We start from the raw sequence: 22,215 nt of genomic DNA on the forward strand, positions 1-22,215 counted from the left end.
GTGTAAAAAGGAGAAACTAACCCATTAACCAAATTACATCTTCTCACTTTACAAGTACGAACATCGTTTAAGAGTCTGATGGGACTCCGGCTTTCATATGCTGAAACTAGGTTATTAGAGAGTTGTTGAACACCAAGAGATAGGTAAGCTTTATTTTGAGAAGATTTACATTTAATCCCATTGGCAGATAAATGGAACTTTTTGAAGGAAAATTGCGCTAACCCCTTTTTTATGTTGTTGTTTTTTTCTCTCTTTTTTTCTCTTCTTATTTTCTTGTCTTTCTCAACCCCTTTTCTCTCTCTCTGAAAATACTTAGCATTACGTATGTTTCAAACCTACAACTGGTCGTCATAATGGTATGTGATAACTTTAATTTATATGATGGAAATTTGTGATGCTAAACATGTTTTATTTTGCATTATGATAATTGTTGGGAACTATTCCTTTGAAAAATATGTTTTCTTTTACACTCTTTTATAATAATTATGAAAATTATATTCATGTATTTTTGTTTAACTGGGCAGTAACCTGTGGAGAAAATATTGCCCAGCTTTGAAAAAGGCACACTAAGAGTGCCGAAACACGTGTCATCAACATGGGCAATATATATAAAAAAGAATAAAAAAACATGCAGAATAATGTAAGAAAAAGCGAACTTAGACGATTCTTGATTATTATTTCAAGTGGCGCAGTAATAGATGTGTGCGGAACCTTTTTTCTCAATTTTGACAAACAAAGTGGGGGAACTCTAGGTCTTTGTTTCCTGCACACACCATTGCGACACATTAAGATATATATATATTTCTGAAAAAAGTCGCAGAGGTTCTAGAGTGTGATCAGAAAAGCTCCCCAAGTTTGTGTACAAAAGTGAAACATGCCATGAGGGCAAGAGTAAAATATAAAGACCAAGGTCAAGAAGGCAAGTGAAAAATTATAAGAACCACATGTACGAAGAGGCACTGGTGCTGCAAGAGAAAACGTGAATTGTGAAATGTTCCAACATGGAAAAAGGTAAAATTATAAGAACAGCAAATAGCAAGAAATATTGGTGTTGAATATAAACTTTGGAAAAGACAAAATAAGATTAGAATTACAAGTGCCAAGTGGCATTAGGAGGGGAAAGGGAATACCAAGAAGTACTGGTGTTACACAGGAACCTTTGGAACACGCGAAGAGGGCAGACTAAAGAGAACAGGAATTATAGACACCAAGAAGTATTGATGTCACAAGATGTGTATGGATTGTGAATTGAAGGAATATGGAAAGAGAGGTCGAAGTGGTCATGCAGAGATCTATGTAAAATTCCTCGCAGTTTTGAAAGTCTTCGACAGTGTAAGATCAGAATTTCCTTCTGGCACTGCTCCTTTAGGCACTGTGAGTCTGGCAGCCATATTACCATGCTGATGACCTGCCGCGTGACTCTGGGTTGGATAGGCTAAATTGTATTCACATATTAATGCCCAACTATTTTCTTCTTTCCTGTAGTTGTAGATATATCTGCAGCAGTTAAGTATGCCGTACATTAATGATTGTAAGGTTGACCCAGCACATGAAGGTGACAGATTTTCTCCTTCACAACTGTATGAGGTCTCCAAATGCCAGGTGTCTGCTCATGAAATGGTAGATTTGAACAAAAGGACTGCACTGGGTCGAATTTATTAGACGGTTTGGTGCTTAGCCACGGCATAGTCTCGGCTACGTCACCTTCCTTTTTTTGTTCTAAAATGCATTGTCAAGGGCGAAATAATTGCCCATGCGATGCGGGACACATTGACAAAGCCTGTGAGGATCAAAACCTTTTCTGATGTACTTTAGACTGGGCTGTTGTGTGGATTAATCATAGATAAAGCAGAACATCTTCTAGAAAGTGTTTGCAGTGAATTAATTGGTTTCAGTGGTGATTGATCAAGGCACTTGCAGCTGCTGACTGGACTAGTCTGCAGTTGCAAGTGCTTTAAGTCTGGATAGAGAAATGTAAACTAGAAGAATGGTAATCCTTTTGCTCTTAAATTCTTATATAGCAATTAGTGATGGGGTGGTATGCCTTGTGCAGCCAAAACTAAACAAGTGCTGCTTCTAGACCCGTTTTCAGGTGGCTTCAATTCTTTCATTTGATAGGCACCGGAAAGGTACATTGTTTTATACATGGTTTTAGCCTAAAACATGCCTTGTATTTAAAATGATAAGCCAAATTTGAGGCCACATTTCATTCAACACATCTGGAAAATATGTTGTTTTTCTTTAGGTTGACCGTGATTGATTCAGATGGCGCTACCGATTCAACAACAGCGTCTCTATCTGTTTACAAACCAGTGGACCATCCACCCATTGCCAATGCAGGACCAAATCAGGCCATACAACTGCCTGAAAATGCAATCACACTGAATGGCAATCAGAGTAGTGACGACCATCAGATTGTGAGCTACGAGTGGTCATTGCACCCTAACAGTAAAAGCAAAGTTGTGGAAATGCAGGTATGTTTAAAATTTTAATTTAAACACATATTTAAATGTTTTTTCTTCTGTGACACAACTTTTCAGATTAATTTCTACAAGTTGTCAATGTTCTTTCTGTTATCCCATTTTGCTCAGCGCTGACCTGCGAAAGAGGAAAAGGACCACCAAGAACCTGTGCTTTATAGAAAAGATGTGCATGTCAAAACGTTAATGCACCAAATGTACAATAAGCCAAATCTAAACGTGAAACACAATATAGAGTCTCCCCTGTCAGTGCTCTAACGAGGCAGCAGGTGCCTTATTTTCTTAGCTTGCACACTGTGCTCACATACTGAAAGCATGTATTAAGCACATGGAAGAGTCCAAACTGGCTTCAGTAAAGAACTAGAACCTGATAGTGTTTGCGGGTTCTGACGTCTGGGTGCCAGACAACCGACAGGTTTATATAAGTAATCATTAGTACACCAAGATGTATACAAGGATTCAAATGTTCCAAATTTCTCACTCATGACTGTACTTATGCTTGCACTATCACATTCCTGCCCTGTATCATATGTCTTATGTACTATTCTGTTTGATCTGTATCATATGTCCTATGTACTTTTCTGTTTGTTCTGTATCATGTGTTTTATGTACTATTCTGTATGATCTATAACATGTAACTGTCTTCTTATCTACAAGCGCCCAGATACCCCTTGTTCAGGCGCGCTATACAAGTAAAATAAACAAACAAAAAAACAAATTAATGCAGCTTCTTTATCGCTGTAGTTTCTTTTACCTAGTGGACATTTAATTTCACATTTCAAAGTTATACAGGGTGGCAAAGTCTGATGCTTCGCCCTTATCACGAATGAGGTGGTAATCAAGGGGGCGATGTGCCACTAGCCACACTTTATTGCTATGTCTGAGGATGGTGTGGGGAGGATCCCTTTTCTGCCCACCTCACGCCACGGGAGATGAAGTCCCTCCCTTTCCCTTTCTGGGACACACAAATACTGATAATAAATGAGACTTAGCGGGCCATCTGGACTCAAAGTCAGAAGTTGAAGTTTCAAATGTTTAGACCCAGACTGTGGCTTGGAAGCTTCCACGCATGCGCGAACACGACATGCATTGCAAGATGGCAGACCGGCTTTACAACGTCCTGAACCAGGAAATTCGCAAACCTTGCACACTGCTTTTAACAGGACGGCTACTGATTTTAAAAATGGGCCAAACCAATGTTAAAAGTAATGAGCACACATACCTGTAAAGCTGTGTTCTGAGCCTAGCCACAGGGAAGAGCAAGCAGGGAATAATGAGATCTACTGAAAGAGTGAAAGTGTGGGTTGTGGGAGCCATAGGATCAGAACAGTGCAGGAGCTGCATTGAATGGAGGCTGTGGGAGTTCAAGACTAGAGGAGTGAGACGCAGAGGAAAATAGTGGTAAAGTAGGTTGGAGGAATACCAAGAAGGGGGCGGAGGAAGTGATAGAAAGCACTGTGATGGAAGGTTTAGAGGAACATCGGGAAGGAGGAGATAAAGTGGTAGACGTAATATCCAGAATGAAAGGGAGAAAGTGACAGAACAAGCAATGGAGGGAGGATCTTATAAAAGTGAATGGGAAGAGACAGAGTGGGGGAAAAGGGGGTTGGAGGGATATTAAGGAGGCAAAGACAAATGCTTTAGAAGTAAGGACAGAGGATGGTTTGAGAAAAAGCAAAGCAGAGGAAGAGTGATTGAAAAAAGCAGAACTACAGCAAGGAGGCGATAAAGAAAATATAGGATAAGGATAAAAAGCTGAGACCATTTGTCCCTTTAAGGTTTCCACTGTGTCCTCCATGTTACAAAATTGTTATTTGGTGGCCGAGGTTCTGTCTGAGATCTTCCTCACATCTTCCCTCAGTAGAGAGAGATCTGCATAGACTCTCCGATCTTCCCCTCAAGGGACAGCCTCATACTTTTGAGCTATGCCATTACTTGTTTCAGTGTTGGATCATCCGTTGAATCTTGTGTCAAAGCCAAATGGCGGTTGGTGTTCTGAGCTCTCCACGCTGCCTCCAGCCATCCCTTTCCCTTTGGTTGTTGTGATGTGGCTGCACTTTTTATAGGCTTGTGACTATGTTTTGGGTTTGCTCCAAGTCGTGCTGCACCTGATTTGCGAGTGTGTTGCTTCTCCAATTTCTAATAAAGCAGGTCATTAGACGCTGTGTGAGGTTTGGAGATGTTATGAATTTGATGTTGATTAGGCACTCTTGTAGAGCAATTTAAAATCTTAGGGCCTCATTACACGGTAGGCGGTAACCATGGCGCTATTAGCGCCAGGGTTGCCGCTGGTATTTTACCGTGTTCGCCTTGGTGGATGGTGGAATTACCGCCCTACTCCAAGGTGAGCGGGGGCGGTAATTCCCCATTCACCAAGGCGCTTCCCCATTCCCATTTTCGCCCCCATAGGGCTCAATGGGAATGGGGAAGGAGCTAATTATGGTACCGCAAATTGCGGTACCGTAATTAGCACCAAGGTCCCTTAGCGGGCCCGTTCCTTAACGGCTGGTAAAACCAGCCGTTAAGGTCAGGTCCCGCAAAGGGAGCTCGTAGTAAGGGGTTAAGGGTTTACCGATACCGGTACCCTTAACCGCCTACTGTGTAATGAGGCCCTTAGTGTTTTATCTGTGCTCACCAGAATGCCATCTGTAAGAGGCCTCTGTGGCTCACCCATGATAAGGGCTCCTTAGTGGGGTAACCTTCTCCAGGCTTTAACCCTGCAGGCATCTGTAGCCTCTGTCATGCTTATGTTGGCACTCTGTTGCCGAGCATTCCAGTGTGTGCCATCTCTGGCCATGCCAGCACCCCCTTGTATGGCTTTCTCCCTCCAAAATTTGTGGGGTCTGCCTGTCACTTGCCCCGCACTCAATGACCTGAGTGTGATCAATGTAGAGGACAGGTCCAATAGTGAATCTAGATGATCGCCATGCATCTCTCCCAGATCTGCACTCTCAAGTGGGAGAGAGGGTTACAACACACTGGACGTCAGACCAGAGCACAGAAGAGTTCTGCATGCAGTCTGCCAGCCCCAGTGGCTGCAGCGCTCCCCCGCATTGTCCATGGGCTCCAATTCTGGAGGTTCAGGAATCCGACTCGGCAGTCTCAAGCAGGGTACAGAGTTCGGCAGGCTGGAAATCGGCTCTGGGAATAGGTGAACTTCTGACATACATGGATGGCCCCGAGAGTTCAGCTCCCGAGCACCTTTCTTTGGGTTCTGTTCCTAGAATTCAAGCACTTTGGTCCCCACACCCCTGGCCAGTGGCCAGAAGCACAGTCCTTGAGGTCCCAACTCATAGCCATAGCAAAAAGTTTCCTTGAACAGACGTTCAACGGGGTCTTTTATCTTAAGAGGCCCACTCTCTATTCACCAGTGGGACCGCTTGCAAAAAGGGCAGTGTTTCCTGCATCACTTTCTTTTGTTAACGACAGAATTTTATTGCAATTTTCTGGGGAAATGTAATGGAGTACACTAGCAGGTCAGAGCGCACAGGGTTCATGTCCGTCCGCTCCATTGATCTGCAGTCCACACCCCCTTGAATAAACTAGTGCTTTTATAAGTGTCTTTCACTATGTTAGGTTGTTTTTCCCACCTACACTCCATGACAACCGCAATCAGAAAAAGCTGAAGGGTGCAGGACCCACCCAGCACATCTGTAAAAGTAAAAAATATTGCTATGCACCAGAAACAAATCATATATATTCGTCATTTCATTGCTATAACCTGAGTTCTCGAATGTATTCATGAATTTGTGAGCAGGATCAGGGTTCCGTGTATACCACGGTCTTCCTCCTAAACTTCTCCTTTTCATCTCGGATCACACTACCTTTCACATTCCACAGTCGCACGAAGAAACTAGAAAAGACACTGTTAGTTACCACGGCATCCACATGGAAGTTGTTCTTGGGAAATATATCCAGCAACTGCTGAATGCAAAATCACCCGGGCTGAGGCTTGCATCTGAACACCAGTGGGGCGTGCAAACCACAACTCCTCCGTAGCAAACACATTACTGCTCCTATGGAGCACTTATGTGGCTCTCCAGAGAGAGCATTTTTTCCCCTTTAACAGACACAATCCTATTGATCAGATCACCTATGGAGCAATCATTGAGGAAACATTGTGTCATCAAGGCATACAGACGGCTCAGAAATAAAACTGTTCTGGTATTTCTGGTACACCTGACATTAAAACATTGAAACAGTCTAATCTGTGGGAGTCGCTAAACTCCCAACCTCACTTGAAGTGATAGTATAGAAGGGAAGACCCAGCGTGAGACTGCGCCCAGTTTCAAAAGAAGATTTAATATGTAGAAATGCCCTTTTAGGATGACACGTGTTTCGGTCCCTTTATAGACTTTTCTCAAATCAGGGCTAATTCCAATATATGTTAAAAAAAAATTAAGTGTCAACAGTAACAGAAATATTATGTTAATTCACATTATTATACATACATGTAATGCAATTGAAACAGTGCAGTATGTTTGTTTAAAGAAAATCATAATGCAAAAATCAAAAAAAAAAGCAAAAAACGTAAAAAAGTAAATAGCCAGACAAAAATAGGTAGGGAAATGGGGAGGACAGAGAGGGTCAAGAGAAAGGTACACAAAACTAAGTTAGTTTGCACTTCATATATGGTCACATTCTTAATTTAGAAGTATAGAATGAATATTGTTGATTACCTCTGTTTCTCTAATTCCCCTTTAATTTAGTTTAGCAGAGATTGTCTGCTCTTCCAATTTCGGGTTAGATCCCTTGAAGAAAGTAAATGCTCATTTAGCAATATTGTCACTAAGGATTGCATGTCTAGTAATCAAGTTTGGGTAAAGCAGTTCCACCCTCTGCCCAGAGTTCCATTAATATAGTTGATTCTAAACAAATTAATCGGTGCGTGTTACTAAATTCGCCTCTAGCAGCGTCCTGCTGTTTTAAATTAATTTTGCAAACATTCCGTAATCCACGGTCTTACCAACTGATTCTATTTAAAGCTCTACATACATACAAACATTCCGTAGTACTTACTATGTATTCCGTTGCCATGACGACTGAGCCTCTGAATAACTAGGAAGGGGACGCCAACAGACGCCCCCTACGGACTTCATGTTACACGCGATCGAACGCGAGACAGATAATGAGAGGTGAGAGACTGTCCCATCAATGCGACCTCTTTGTTTTCAGTACATTGTAAATGCTGCAAGCCCGAGTGCGCTGTACTAAAGCAGCATGCGCTTGGTCCAAGACAGCATATATGCGATCACTAATCTTTCAATAAGAAGGGGAACACTGAGAATGAGTTAATATAAGTTACATGTGAGGAATGTTATGCTTATGTAGAGCTTTAAATAGAATTAGTTGGTAAGACCGTGGATTACGGAATATTTGTATGTATGTAGAGCTTTAAATAGAATCAGTTGGTAAAACCGTGGATTAGACTCCCCCCTTGATCTTTGAGAACTATGTTATGGTGAAAAGAAGAGCTACAGTCAGATCTGGCAGAATAGTGCACCAGACTTGATCCTATGTTTGTGTACTGGAGAAAGAATAAAGATGATCTATAGTTAAGTCTGGCAGGATAGTGAACCAGCCTTGACATTACATTTGTGAGCTGGAGAACAGGGGAAGAGACATCCCATTATATTTGGGAATTGTGTTTTGTATGTGTTTGGAAGAAGATTTAAGATCAAGAACTTTTAAGTTAAAGAATCACTCATTGTGTTTTCTCATCAAGAACTGTACATTTGAATGAAATATCCAGAACGAGAGACGCCACCTCCTGCAGCAAGAAGACACCCAGTTTTTCCTTAGTTAGATTTAGAGTGTAAAGGACAAAATAGGTTTGGACACAGGATGTTGGACAGTTTACTTCAGTCGACATCTTGACAGGGTCCTTAGTATTTTGGTTGAGGTAGGGCAACCCCTCTTAGAAATAGGGCAAGATAGGTTTTTCCTTTTCTTTTACTTTTATAACAAAAGTATTTTTGTGGATTTTACCATGCTGTTTAACAGAGTACAATCCAAGGCATTTTTATCTAAAATAGCAGCAGATTGACTTTGATCTTTTTTTAACAAATAGAACACGAGAGTCTTTTAAAAGGCTGCAATGGCCTCTCCAGTGGAGCTCTTGTATGGGGTCAATCAGGGCACCTGCTTTTCACCCACTTTGTTTAATATTTTTATGAAACCGCTTTTGGGGATGTTGGATGACTGTGATGAATCCAGTGGTTTCATCACTCCTTTCAAGGGGGTGAGCTCTCCCCATATGGTCGGGACAGCAGTCGCTACCTGATCCTGACCCTGGAGAAGGCTATATAAGGGAGGGTCACATGGAGGGAGACAACCTCCAGGAAAGTATCAGGGCACCATCGGACAAGGCATGGTATTCCCCTTCCTCTCTTGAGGGCAACCCATCCATACCCAATGCCATAATGGCATATTGTTACACCTCCCCTTATCCACCTAGGAAGTATGCGGAAGACCTTCTAACTCTGTATGTAAACTGTCAAAATCTGGCATACCCTCTAAGACTCATGAAAACATCTTCTTTGATCCCACCTACAAGTCATTCAGAGCTAACTTGCCCTTTAAGACCACTGAGAACTCTTACTCAGACTTTACATGTAAAACATCAAGAATGGACTACCATTTCCATAACTACAAGAATACTTGGACAAGGACGATTAGCTGAGCAGTGCAGAGCAACAAAGACCAAGAAAACAAGCTGTGCTCTAGTTGTTGTGAGCGCACACCTGTGGCTGGGACATTTAAATAGCAGAAACAGCTGACTGAGGCGTGCTGCTGGAGGCAGAAAGCTGCTTCTCTCAGTGCGGACAGAGAGACTGTGGGTCTACACAGAGCTCTCTGAAGCCATCTGGCTAAAGGAAGAAGAAAAGGAAAGCGGACCACGTGAGAGAACCCGCTGCGAGAATGCCAGAAGCCAGTCGTAAATAGATTTGGGTGTCATCCGCATATGAGTGGTATGACAACCCAAATTCTGCAAGAATATTCAGCAATGTTCAAATATAAACAAGGGGCGACAATGAGGACCCCTGGGGTACCGCATATTCAACCGGCACAGTCTCAGAGAGACAGTCATCCATCTGCACCTGTTGGGTGCGGTCGGACAAAAAGGACACAAACCATCTCATGGCCTCTTCTGAAACATATGCCACTGATGACAGCCTTCCACTTAAGATCTCAAAGTCAACTGTATCGAAGGCCGCCGACAGATCCAGCATGATAAGCATGCTGACAGTACCTTCGTCCTCAACAAATTGTCCCACACTGACACCAGGGCAGTCTCAATGCCATGACCTGGGCTGAAACCCAACTGAAAGCAGTCAAGGATCTTATGTTCCTCTATAAAAACCTGAAGTTGTTTCTTCACCACTTTCTCCAAGAACTTAGCAGGCCATAATAGGCCAGCTATTGGACGATAGTTGGAGAGGACTTTATAGTTCAAGAACAGTTTTTTTAAACGTGGTGTGAGGAAAAGATTTTTTTTAAACTCAAGAGGAATACAGTCCTGTGATAATGAGGCATTTATCATAGAAGCCAAAGGTTCACTAAGTGCCAAACCATGCTGTTCTGCCAGATATGCTGGAATTGGGTCATAGCTGAAGTTCGTTGGTTTCAGCTTTTCCAGATATTTAAGGATTTCATCGGACCCAACAGCAGAAAAAGAGAAATTAGGTCAAAGACTAGATGAGGAATAGGGTATACACATGTCAGCCTCATTAGGGGCTGGGCAGGCAGAGATGTTATTTCGGATGGTATTGACTTCCTCTTGAAAGAAGCAGTTAAATTTGTTAGCCACAATGACTGATGTTGGAAGTTGAGAATTAACATTCTCCGGAGTGGCACCATTTGTTATTGCATGAAACAGTGCTTTTGGTCTATTCTCAGCTTGGTCAATTTGTTTTTGCATTATTAAAGATTTTGCAAACAGAATTTCCTTTTTGTACATCGCCAAAGCTGATTTAGCTGCCAGATGTGAGATTTCGTCTCTAACTGAGCCAAATTCTCTCCTTCTTCTTGTATGCTTGCTTTAGATTTTTAAGATTCTCATTGTAGCATTGATTATTTTTCTTTCTATTTTCTTTGAGGGCTTTGAGAGGGGCAATGTGATTACAGTTTTTTTGCAAGCAGGACATCAGATTAAAATAATGGTCCGAACAATCCATATTGGATTGTATGTACGGCAGGTTCTGAAGAAGATCGTTGTCAGATATGCAGTCCAAATCCCTTTTCCGACGGCACAATTGTACTTTAGCAACAGTGTTTTGTGACTGGGACTGGCAGGAACTCTGTAAATGAAAATCGCCAATGAGTGGTGAGACCTACTGACAGAGATTATAACACAGTCTCCCGTTTGTACCTTAATAAATCACTGGGTCCAAACAATGGCCACCTGTGTGGGTGGACAAACTGAACAGTGTATAAGAAATACATCACCTGAAACGGTCCCGAGAAGGATATATCAGGACTATCAAAAGACTGTGTGAAACCAAAGAGAAGAGAAGTGAAAACCTAGCAGGAGAGTACACCAAGTATCCTAACAAGATAAAGACAAAGAGCCAAGTTGATTTCTGTGCCAGTTGTGTTGTGGATCCAGAGAAACTCAAGGAACTGATATCTTTGAAACTGATATCTTTGAAACAGAAACAGAGGTAAGAGACATCCAGGGGAACGGAACCACCCTGTGGAGCAAGGAACTCTATCCTTCTGGAACTTTTGTGTTGGAGCTGTGCATTTTTTCTTTTTGAACATTTATAAACGACTCGTACTTTGGACACCAGACGGTTTTGCTTTAGACATTCTGACTTTGAAAGGTCCTTAGTTTTGGTTTTAGGTAGGGAAACACCTCTTAAAGCAGTGAGGGATTTCCCCAACACCCTTTTATTTTAATGGACGTCTTTGGCCAAATGCATGATTCCCTTCTGTCCGAGTCTCATTCCTGGCTCCTTACAATGACAGATGTTTTATTCATGAACTACACAGATGACACTCAAATATTGTTAAAATTATCGGGTGATTATGTGGCAGACTTCTCTCTAATCTTATCCAGGGCTGGATGGCACATAATGGATTGGTGCTCAATGAAGCTAAAACAGAATTACTCCTTGTGGGGACACAGCAAAGGTTGGATAAACTGTCTGCAGCATACAAGAGATTTGCCACTGCAGGCGCTTTAATAGATGTGCTCTGGAAGGTTAAAACTCTCGGTGTATACCTGGATTCAACCCTTTTCATGAAAGATCATATGAATTTTGTGTCATCTTGCTCTGCTTATTATCTCAGGTTTTTAAGCCGGATTCAGCCTTATATCTCAGAGAGAAATTGTGCCACTTTGGCTTGTGCAATTATCAGAGCCATAAAAGGCTATTGCGGCAGTCTACTCATGAGGGCCCCTCAGAACAACCTGGCCAACTAGTGCAGACCAATGTTTTGATGATTGCGGCCCGTGTCAAGCGCTGAGCGCACGTCACTGATGCCAGAAGGGGCTTGCATTGGTTACCAATGAAAGAGCGTCTAAAGTTTAGGCTGCTCACCATTGCTCATAAATGCCCTTTTGGTAATAACCCATTCTATCTCAAACAGAGACTGAGCTTAAAACAACATGCCCATGTGTTGAGATATAGTCAGAGCAATCTGCCGTCCGTGCCTCGGGTCAACCATGAGAGAGCTGGCCAACGTGCTTTTAACTTTCTTGATCCTGATCTTTGTAACAGTCTGCCTCTTCAGCTGAGATTAGAGTCATTCCTTGCACCTTTTAAGAAAGCGCTCAAAACTTTGTACTTCACCTAATTTTGGGTGTGCTCTTTGTATTGCTTGATTTTACTTGTAATTGTGCTTTTATTGATGTGTTTTTTTGATTTTATCTCTGCTGTTTTATTGTACTGTTGCTCTTTTAGTTGTATATTTGAGGTCGACTATAGGGTTTTATCTTTTTCATGTGGTCTGTTTTGTACTTTGTTACAGCGCCTGTTTGCCCCTGGGCCTAATAGCTAAAGTTGTGGATACCTTGGGGTTTCCGGAACCCTCTCGACCCAAGATGTAGTATGAGCTAACAGACATTCAGGATGAGGGTCCAAAGAAAGAGACCCTACTGCTGTTCAACCAGGCAGTGGAATCACCAGTACTTGAACTGCGGTCCAAGTTGGCCGCATTTCTAACAGTTGACTGAGACCTAGCCATAAAGCATGGGACACCATCTTCTGACCCACTGTTACTGTCCTCTGTGATGGGTCAGAAGAAGGACTCAGACTCTTTGAGGACATTTCAGGTAAGGTGTATTAAATCAAAGTCAGAAAGGCCAAGCTATCCGATAGCTGTGGGGTGTTCCCTAGCTAAAGGATAACTAAGGTACTCGTCAGTCCTCATTTCCTCAATGTCCAAAATTAAATCTGTCCACCGTCCAAAACTATTCTGACCCTATTGCTTATCTTAACAAAATAAAGGCAGGAGAATGACTCCCTTCTCTTGATTTGTGCGTTTAGCACTTGCTTTCTTGGTATATGTTCTGTTTGGCAACTCTCTTATTCAGTTCAGATAGTTCCTTTCTCACACTACACAATGTGTATTCTACTTTAGGCAAGTCTTTACTTTCTTTAGCTTGTTTGACTACTTTGGCCTTTTACTCCTGATATCCACTTTCTTATTTCACACTCATTTACTTTGGGCATCTCACATGTTCTTTCCAAGATAGAAATATATTCCATGGTTGATTGCCTCCTTTGAGGATTTCGGTATCTCTTTTACTCAAGGTATTCTCATTCATCAAAGATAATCTTGGGCTTCTCTCACTTTCATGCAGGTCCTTCATTGGATAAATTATTCTTTCTATCCTTGTATTAACAGAGTTCACTTTCAGTAAACGTATTGTATTTCTACTTTCATCCCCTTCAGGGAAGAATCTTTTTCTTTTCCCCAAACTATTACAGTTCATATGCAACAATGATAATCTACTTGTATTCAACTCTCCTTCAATAAACTTGAGGGGTTTCATGCTTATTTCATTAATTTCCAATTCTCTATTATATGCTTTGTTATTCTTCCCGTGCCTCCTGGACCCCCATTACCTTGATCCTTCTTAGGAAACAGTCCTGGCACTCTTACGGGTCTGGCGTCAGTTTGATGACTTTGTTGTACCTGTGAGCCGGCTTCCTCAGCGTCCATCGCCTGTGGTCTTCAGACTTCTCCTGGTTTCCACGGTATCTCACCAGGGAACTCTGTCACTTGTAGCGGCTTCCCTTTTATTGTCTTGGCGTAGTTGCATGGGCCAGCCGCCCACCCTGACTCTCTCAGGATTACGCCACCACACATTTTTCTCCTCTCAAGCTCTCTGGCATGCTGACTGTTCAACTTTCGTTCTCTTGCTTCCCAGCAAGTTTGAAATTCACGGGTTGCGTGTCCCGCAATGACTCCCCCTCTTCCCAGGATCACCTCAGCATCGAACCTCTCCTGCGTGGAGACATACTGCTCTCTCTTTCTCTCTCTCTGTCCTCACTGTCATTCTCTACATGACGAGTGTTCTCCTTTCAGTCCCCTCGTCTCAGTGGATTGGTTAGTTTTCCTTAAAGAGAAATTTTCTCTTTCTCCTAAAGAATAGCATCACTCAGCCTCTTATTCAGAGCATTCTTTATACTTGACAGGATTTGGTAGTCCCATGTATGTCATTATATTTACTGGTGAAGGGAGTTCCTAACAGGAACGGGAGTCCTTGTCCCCAAAGAGGGAGTCTCTCTCGGTGAGGTCCCTCAAGCCCTAGGGAGATGTTGCAGAGCCGGCTCACCTCCCTAGCCTTACAGGGGGTGCCCCTTCGGGAGAAGGGACAAATTCCCTTGATTCGTCACACCTCCCTTGCATCACCTGAAAGCTTAGTTGTCCAGGCCGCAAAGGCGAACCTGAACAAATCGTTCCCCTCTTTGTCCTTGTATAGGGAGAGCAAGAGGTTGAATGCATGTGAAAGAAAGATTTTTGGTGTGGCAATTCTTGGTCTGAGATGTATGAATGCCTCCTGTGCCCTAGCCAAATTTTCATTTGGACTTTGGTAAGTAATTTCTGAGGTGGCAGAATGCATCCCTGTGGTCAACATGAGGAATGTTTTTGAGGCTTTGGTGAAAGATGGCGGCTTCCCACCAAATCCTCCAGTCTTGCCTGGACACTGCTGATTACATGCCCAGGACTATGGCCACCAGCACAGTGGTGAGGGGATACTCTTGACTTCAAACATCAGGTTTTGCCCTGGATGTCCAAGCAAAACTTCTGGACATGGCGTTTGATGGCAACAGTCTGTTTCGTATGAAAGCCAACAAATTTCTCAAAAAATTCCATTCTTCGAAGGCAACTGCAAAATTATTTGGCCTGGTGATTCAACAGCAACAGCTGGTAACCCCATTAGCTGGGACAGGGGTTTTCACCCCGTTACCTCATACGCTAACACAAGTAGAGGTGAAGCTCCCCAGGCAAACAGGTGCAATGCCGCCCCAACAGGGAAGAAATGCCCCTAGGGAAGGTTTGTCAATCTCTGTTGTGCCAACAGCAGCCCACGGTGCAAAGCCCCTATGAAGGGGACTTCCACCATCCCTCCCCTCTGGGAGGCAGAATATCCTGGTTCTTCAATGAATGCTTCCTTACCACTCATGATGCCTGGCCTTACAGGTCGTTCACCAGGGATACTGTCTACAGTTTGCTCAACTTCCTCCAGAGCATCCACCTGCCAACCGGTTCCTGCCCCTGGAGCCCCTTGTGCTGGAGAAGGTTTGTCAGCTTCGACTAAAAGGCACCATAGATCCAGTACCCCACACATAATGAGGCAAGGGATGGTATTCAACTCATTTTTGGGTGACAAAGAAGGGGGGGTCTATGCCCCATCCTAGATCTGAGTCTCTTGAACCTGTACATATGCAAAGACACATTCAAGATGGTCACCCTAGCCTACAAACCTGCAGGATTGGCTGGTCTTTCTGGATCTTCAGGATGCCTACTTCCTTGTGCCCATCCACAGGAAGCACATGAAGTACCTGGGATTTGCAGTGGGAAACTGCTACTAGAAATTCAAGGTCCTACCATTTGGCCTTTCTTCTGAGCCCACGGTCTTCACCAAGTTGCTGGCAGTGGTGGTGGCTCATCTCAGAAGAGAGGGCATCTATGTCTTTTCCTATCTTGACGGCTGTTTTGTCCGAGCATGCTCCCAAGACCAGGCATCGGCACATTTGTGCTGGACATACTTGGGCTGCTCTCTGAATTTCAGGAAGTCAAATGTTTTGTGGTCCCTCTGATTCATCGGGGCGTCTTGGACATTTGCCTGCGCAGGGCCTTCCCACCTGAGGTTTGAATAGCCAACATTTCCAAGATGATGTGTGTTTTCCGATTGGAAGAAAAAGGTTCCATCCTCAGCTTTTCTATGCTTGCTGGGTCTGATGGCCGCCTGCACTTGTGTTTTGCCAGATGCCCAACTACGCATGAGGTTACTGCAGTGGCTTTTCATTTGTCAGTGGGCTCAGTTTCAGGGATGCACCTCAGAACATCTGGTTCTGGACTGTGGATAACAGCGCATCGCTGACATCAGTTATATGGCTGGTAGAGAAAATGTGAGTGTGGATGCTTTGAGCAGACATACCTGGGCCACTCATGAGTGGGAGTTCTGTTAGGAAGTTCTGGAAGAGGTGTTCTCTCATAGGGCAACTCATCAGGTTGACCTCTTTGCTTCCTGTGTGAACAAGAAGTGCTGGTCGTTCTGCTCCAGGGACTTTCCATGACAGGGAGCTCTGGGGGACGCTGTGACAGTTGAGAGTGGAATTTCAATATGTTCTATGAATTTCCACCAATCACTGTTATACCACTGGTTCTTAGGAGGCTACGCCTAAGAACGTTGATCTTAGTCCACGTTGATCTTGATCCCTCTGGACTGCGCCAGGAGGATGTGGTACTCGAAGTTGCTGGACATGGCCATCTGTTTGCCTTGGCATCTTCCGCAAAGAGCAGACCTACTTTCCCAATTGGTGTGCGTTTTTCAACTTGGTGCTGGGAGAGGGATCTGACCCTTTTACCTGCTCCACATTGTCCATCATGCATCTCGCCCACCATGTACAACCTCTTCACGAAGCCGCTGTTTGACAAATTGGACAATCTGGGTGTCACCTACACTAACTATGCAGGCGACACCCAGATCCTCATACCCCTTTCGGGCAATTACATCACCGACAGGGCTCTTGTGAACACAATTTACCTCCTCCTTCAGGCATGGATGGCCACCCATGGCCTCTGCCTGAATGATGTACAAGACTGAACTTCTAATATTAGGAACCACGGCTAACCTCAAAAAACTTAACAACGATTACTCCTCCTTCAACATTGAGGGCAATACCATTAAGGTTGTAAAGGAAGTAAAAACTCTTGGATTCTACCTTGACTTCACACTAACCATGAGCAAACAAGTCAACTCCTTAGCGTCCACATCAGCATATACTTCCAAATTAATCAGGGCCTGCAGACCCTACCTATCCTCAGCCACCTGCATCACCCTCGCAAACGCCCTCATGCTCTCAAGACTGGACTATTGCAATGCCCTCTACCTGGGAGCCAACAAGTACATCTTAAACAAGATCCAAATGATACAAAATAATGCCCTAATAACAGCACTAAACATCCCAAACAAAGATCACATATCTGAGCTTAGAAGACAAAAGCACTGGCTGACAATCTAGGATAGAATCATGCTTAAAACAACCTCCCTGGCAAATAAATGCCTGAATAACGCTGCACCACGGTACCTCTCCAACCGGATAGTCAAGAAAACAACTACTCGCCTGGCTAGGTCTACCAATTCATGCTGCCTCGGTGTACCACGATTCAATTTATCCTAATCTGGTGGCAGAAACCTCCCAATTATGGCAGCCCAAACGTGGAACTCACTCCCCTACTCACTCCGGGTTGATCAAACCTACACTAGCTTCAGACGCAACATCCAGAAATGGATCAGAACTAATGATGCTCACCCTAGGACCTAATGTTAAATAACATACCAAGCCAAGTACCTGCTATGGTATGCATCGTATGCCTCTACGTACCTACCTGCTACCCTCGCTGTACCTACCACCTAATTAACATAAAATCCTGCAACTGTAATTTCCTCCTATATTGCTCTCTGTAATCCTCACAACTGCTGTAATTGTATGCTTACCTGCAATATGTGAACTGTAAATATCTCCATCATTGTACCTGTAATATTATGATTGTAACTCTATGTATCCTAAGCCTAAAGCCTTCTTGTACTGCTTGCGCCCTATTACCTTCGGGTTTGGTGCGCTATCCAAAAACAATAAACAAACAAACATCATCAAGTGCTCTTACTGCTGGAAAATGCCTTGTGAATAGGACCGTCTAGATTTTGTAATGCATGCCTCTTGAAATGCTACAGCTGGAATAAGGACTGCAAAGTCTCTTTTCTTGTGCAGTATCTATGCTTTTGTTATATAGGGGAAAGATTGACCGCTTGGACCAAGTAATCTGTTCAGTGATATATTTTGTAAATAATTTCGAAGTATTGAACATAAAGAAATTAATTATCGAATTTGTCTTGCCAATTACTGTAGAGAAGATCTTAGTATTGATTGGGTTCCGAAAGGATCGAGCAAATGTGCACATCACAATTTCCTTAATGTCTGCTACAGAATTCAAGACTGATACACCATCTTTTTTGAACTGCATGCTTCATACATTAATACATTTCAAGGAATTAGAAAAGTGATAGCGTTTTAGGAGCCTTATGAGGTGTTTTATATAGACGTTAGGCAGCAGCGTGTGTCATAACTGGGAGTTAATGGAAAATGTTTATTTCACCTCCAGAAACCAATAGGTCAAATTCAGATGCGGGACCAGGAGGCAAGTGCAAGGAGCAGAGGGGAGAGCAAAGGCCACAGAAGTGGAGGACCAGGAGAGAGGCAGGAATCAAGACAGAGAGGGCGTCAGGGACAGACAAGGAAAGGAGCATGGTACACAAGCCTATGGAACACGTTAGGACCTGGTGGGTTCGTTTTGCGGAGGGTTTAAAGCCCCCGCTATCGTCAATGAAGGAGCGAGCCTCTGATTGCATTGACATGGCAATGAAAGACTCTCTCCACAGTGTGCATGCCCGAAAGTATGACACTGGTACTCCATTCCTGCCTATTGATTGCGCAATGGCGGTGCCCATTGGAGGAGAACATACTGCATCCCCTGTGTCCTGCCGTGTCCCCCGCATTCTTGGGGGCCCCAAGGTTGTGCGGCCTAGATGCCGCGGTGTGTGGCTCGAGAGGCGCCATCTCAGGTACAACCTCCAGGTGAGACATGGTCCCAGTCAGTGAGACAGACTGGAAGTTGGATGAGGGGACGTAAAAGTATGGTCTCTATTGTGTACTAGGTGACCTTCGGCCACGTTAGGGGGCAAGGCCACTGACTTGGGCGATGGTAATCTCCCACACAATAGAGCCCTCTGGCATGGGCTCCAAAGCTTCAATGAGTAGACTGTGCATGTAATGGTGCACAATCATAGGCCCAACTTGATTGTCTTGAAACGAATGTGCACTACGTGATCTTTTACTAAATAGCTTTGAGTTTGTCATGGCTAGACAGCAAGCTTTTGGGAACAATCTTTCAGCAGCAGAATTAGGATAATCTCTGAAAAACTCTATGTTCATGATGTTTTGACTCTCAAACTGAAATTGATGTATCAATGTTAAATATTACCATTTTTTTTAACGTGTTAAATAATAATGTCAGATGTTAGGCCAATAGGGTAATCAGCAGTGTGAGTTAAATCTAGATCAATATCTCCAACTTTTCCATAAAGCAGCAGAGACATATTGCAGGTTTGCTTTCAAAATTAAAAATATTGTCAAGCTGGTGATTGTAGCATTAGTAAAAGTCCCATCACATGCATACTGTGTAGTATACAATGCATACAACCACACCGCAAGCAGGCAGCTGTAAAGCCTGCTCTTCGTTGTGCCAGCAACCTCTGCTCTGCTCCCACCAGCTTGCCCATGACCTCACCTAGTGTTGTAGGCCCTGCACTCTCTGTGCATTTTATCCCCTGAACAATTTCCCCCTCAAAACATGCAATTCATATATTGTCTACCCCTTTATACTGTCTACTCCTGTGTGTATATGTTGAGTAACCTCCTCTACCCACCCTCTCAATCTGCTTGTATCGTCCCCATTTCCTGTTAAACCCTACCTGCCTCTTTAACTGCTGCATTCTCAGATTCCTGACAGTCAATCTACTGTAACGTAGACTGCTCCTATCTCTGCAGTGTTTGCCTATGTGTGTGCATGTGATTGAAGCCACATAGGCCTTGCAAATGCAAAAGACCATGATCGCAAGTCCCAGTAACATAAAATAACTTGATTTATTTCACAATACAAACAGTAACTTCTTTAAACCCACATGTTCCCCTCAATAATGAGTTTCTTGGAGTGGGAGAGGACACTATTATACTGGAAATACAGCTTTATCAGCAAAAAGGTTCGTTTTTTCTAGAATTCAAGCTAAATCTTCATCAACTTGTCTTTTATACATAACCATTTGCCCATATGACTAATTATTCAAAGACTCAAATTCTATGACTAGCTGTTAAGGCCACTCCCAGCAATAGCCATCACTGCATTGATTTCCTGCCATAATCACCACTTCTATTGTGGCACTTGCTAATTGTTTATAGATTTGTTTATGGCTTCCAATCAATCTGACCTTTAGGTGCCTGGGGAGGTTTAAAATACACCTTATATATCCTAGTGCTAGGGCAAGCAGTGCAGACACGATAGAGAGTTATTACCAAGAATGTAGCACTACTCGTGCAATCTATAATAATATGGTACATTAGTATTTCTATACACTATAATTACATACTGCTATAATGAACACTGAATAATGATAATACTAATACAACAATTAATATTATTGCTAGTAATACTATTACAAATAAAACAGTTACCATGTATTTCCCATTAATGATATTTGGCATACATACCAGCTATTCACTGGTTTATTCTCATATTTAAATAACACTGACTCTAGATTCTGATGTGCTTGCTTCAGTGTTAATGATTTTTGCCTCCTTTTAATAACATCAGCACCCTAAAGAGGGGCACCAGCCAATCAGAAAGTTTGGAAGAGTGGGTGTGTTCACTTGCATAAGACCATGTTCTGAGCAACTTGTTTTGTGCTCGGTTGGTGCCCCCCCTTTCCCTTTCTCCCACCAACTCCTTAGTGCCCACATAGCTGACACAAGGGAGCAAAGGGTCCTTTAGATACATTTTTAAAAAAAGGAAACCGACGTTACCCAGCAGGTTCTGCAGACTCTGTACTTCTAAGGTCCCTCCTTCCTTGATGACTTCATGGTCATCAACAAAGAAAATGGACCTTGCACGTGGAGCAGCTTCGTGGAACTGCTTCGTAACCACTTTTATAAAATCTTAAGCATCTGCGTGTGAGTTGCAAAGGGCAATATGACTCTGGGGCGGGTCAACCAGGCCAGTAACAGGACCCTTTCCTACATTAAAGGGACCATTGACTTGCTTGTGCCCTTAACTTGGACAGCGGACCGTTTGCGGCAGTGTCGGCCCACCCTCTCTGGTCATATCACATCAGCACCCTGAACAGGGGCTCCGCCCACTCAGGAAGCTCGGAACACATGCTGTGTTCACTGGCATAAGCCCATGTTCTGAGCAGCCTGTCATGTGCTTGGCCGGCGCGCCATTCGCTGATTCCCACCACCCAGCGTAGCTGACATGCGGGTACGATGGATGCATTAGATAAATAATTAAAATACAGTAAACAGACCTTACACAGTGGTCCCTTAAGCCTCTGTATTTCTTCCTTAATGAATTCCTGGTCAGCCTCAAACAAAACAGATTTTCCAAGTGGAGCGGCTTCATGGAACCGCTGGGGAAGTTTGGGTTCCTTTTTTTGTACCTAAAGCAACATAAGCACCTGCGTGTCAGCTACACTGGTGATATGACCCCTCGGGGTGGTCCGAAAGGGCAAGTAACGGCACTGCCATCTGCATTAACGGACCCTACCTTTGCTCAGGTTCCAAACTTGGGCTGCAAGCCAGTTCCAGTATGGTTGGTGTGATGGGTTCTCCGGGCCGTGGGTCAGGCCGGAGGAGTGGCGCTGCGCGGCCCTGGCTCGTAACGCGCAAGGAGACCACAGGACACACTGCTTGGGTACCTGGAGCGGGAGATGCCTTTTTGGTGGGCTCCTCATACCTTTATTGCCTTGTCCACGTGACCTCTGTCACGTGGACATCGCATCTCCTTTCACCTTTCGATAAACAAATCAACACATAATCTTAGATAACTGAATGCAATGTTCTTTTCTGGAGCTGGTAACTTTTGGTGGTCTACCGCTGGCTGGTGAGGCTCATCTTGTCTCTCAGTCTCTCTTTCGCCGGTAGGTCCCGTTCAGTACATATCCTTGTAGTAGATATGACGGCACTAGTCGTTTCCGGAGCGAGTAGTGATCCCCTCGCTCCCAGTGTGGTGTGGTGGGTCTGGTTGTTCCTCTCTTCTTGTTGGTCCACGTTTCCCTTTGGCATGTCCTCACTTGGCCTCTCTTTCTCTCTGGGGCTTGTGGGGCTGCCCCACTGAGGAGTCGTTTCTCTTGGGGGGTCTGTTTCCACAGTGACTTCTTCCCACTGCATTGGTGGGATTTTCTGGAAGTGTGAGACATTCCTGGTCACTGTCTCTTGTCCTC

General features: G+C 43.7%; 1 protein-coding gene across 5 annotated transcripts in view; it reads left to right on the plus strand.

Moving 5' to 3' along the window:
- KIAA0319 (KIAA0319 ortholog) overlaps positions 1–22,215 on the plus strand; it is an 806,237-nt gene that overhangs the window by 525,005 nt on the left and 259,017 nt on the right. For all 5 annotated transcript variants that reach the window (XM_069613622.1, XM_069613623.1, XM_069613620.1 and 2 more), the window contains one exon: positions 2,246–2,474. In XM_069613622.1, the coding sequence (XP_069469723.1) occupies positions 2,246–2,474 (229 nt within the window). The remainder of the gene's footprint in view (positions 1–2,245; positions 2,475–22,215) is intronic.

The sequence above is a fragment of the Ambystoma mexicanum genome, chromosome 5p (assembly GCF_040938575.1).
Source record: "Ambystoma mexicanum isolate Mex_15411 chromosome 5p, UKY_AmexF1_1, whole genome shotgun sequence".
NCBI lineage: Eukaryota > Metazoa > Chordata > Amphibia > Caudata > Ambystomatidae > Ambystoma > Ambystoma mexicanum.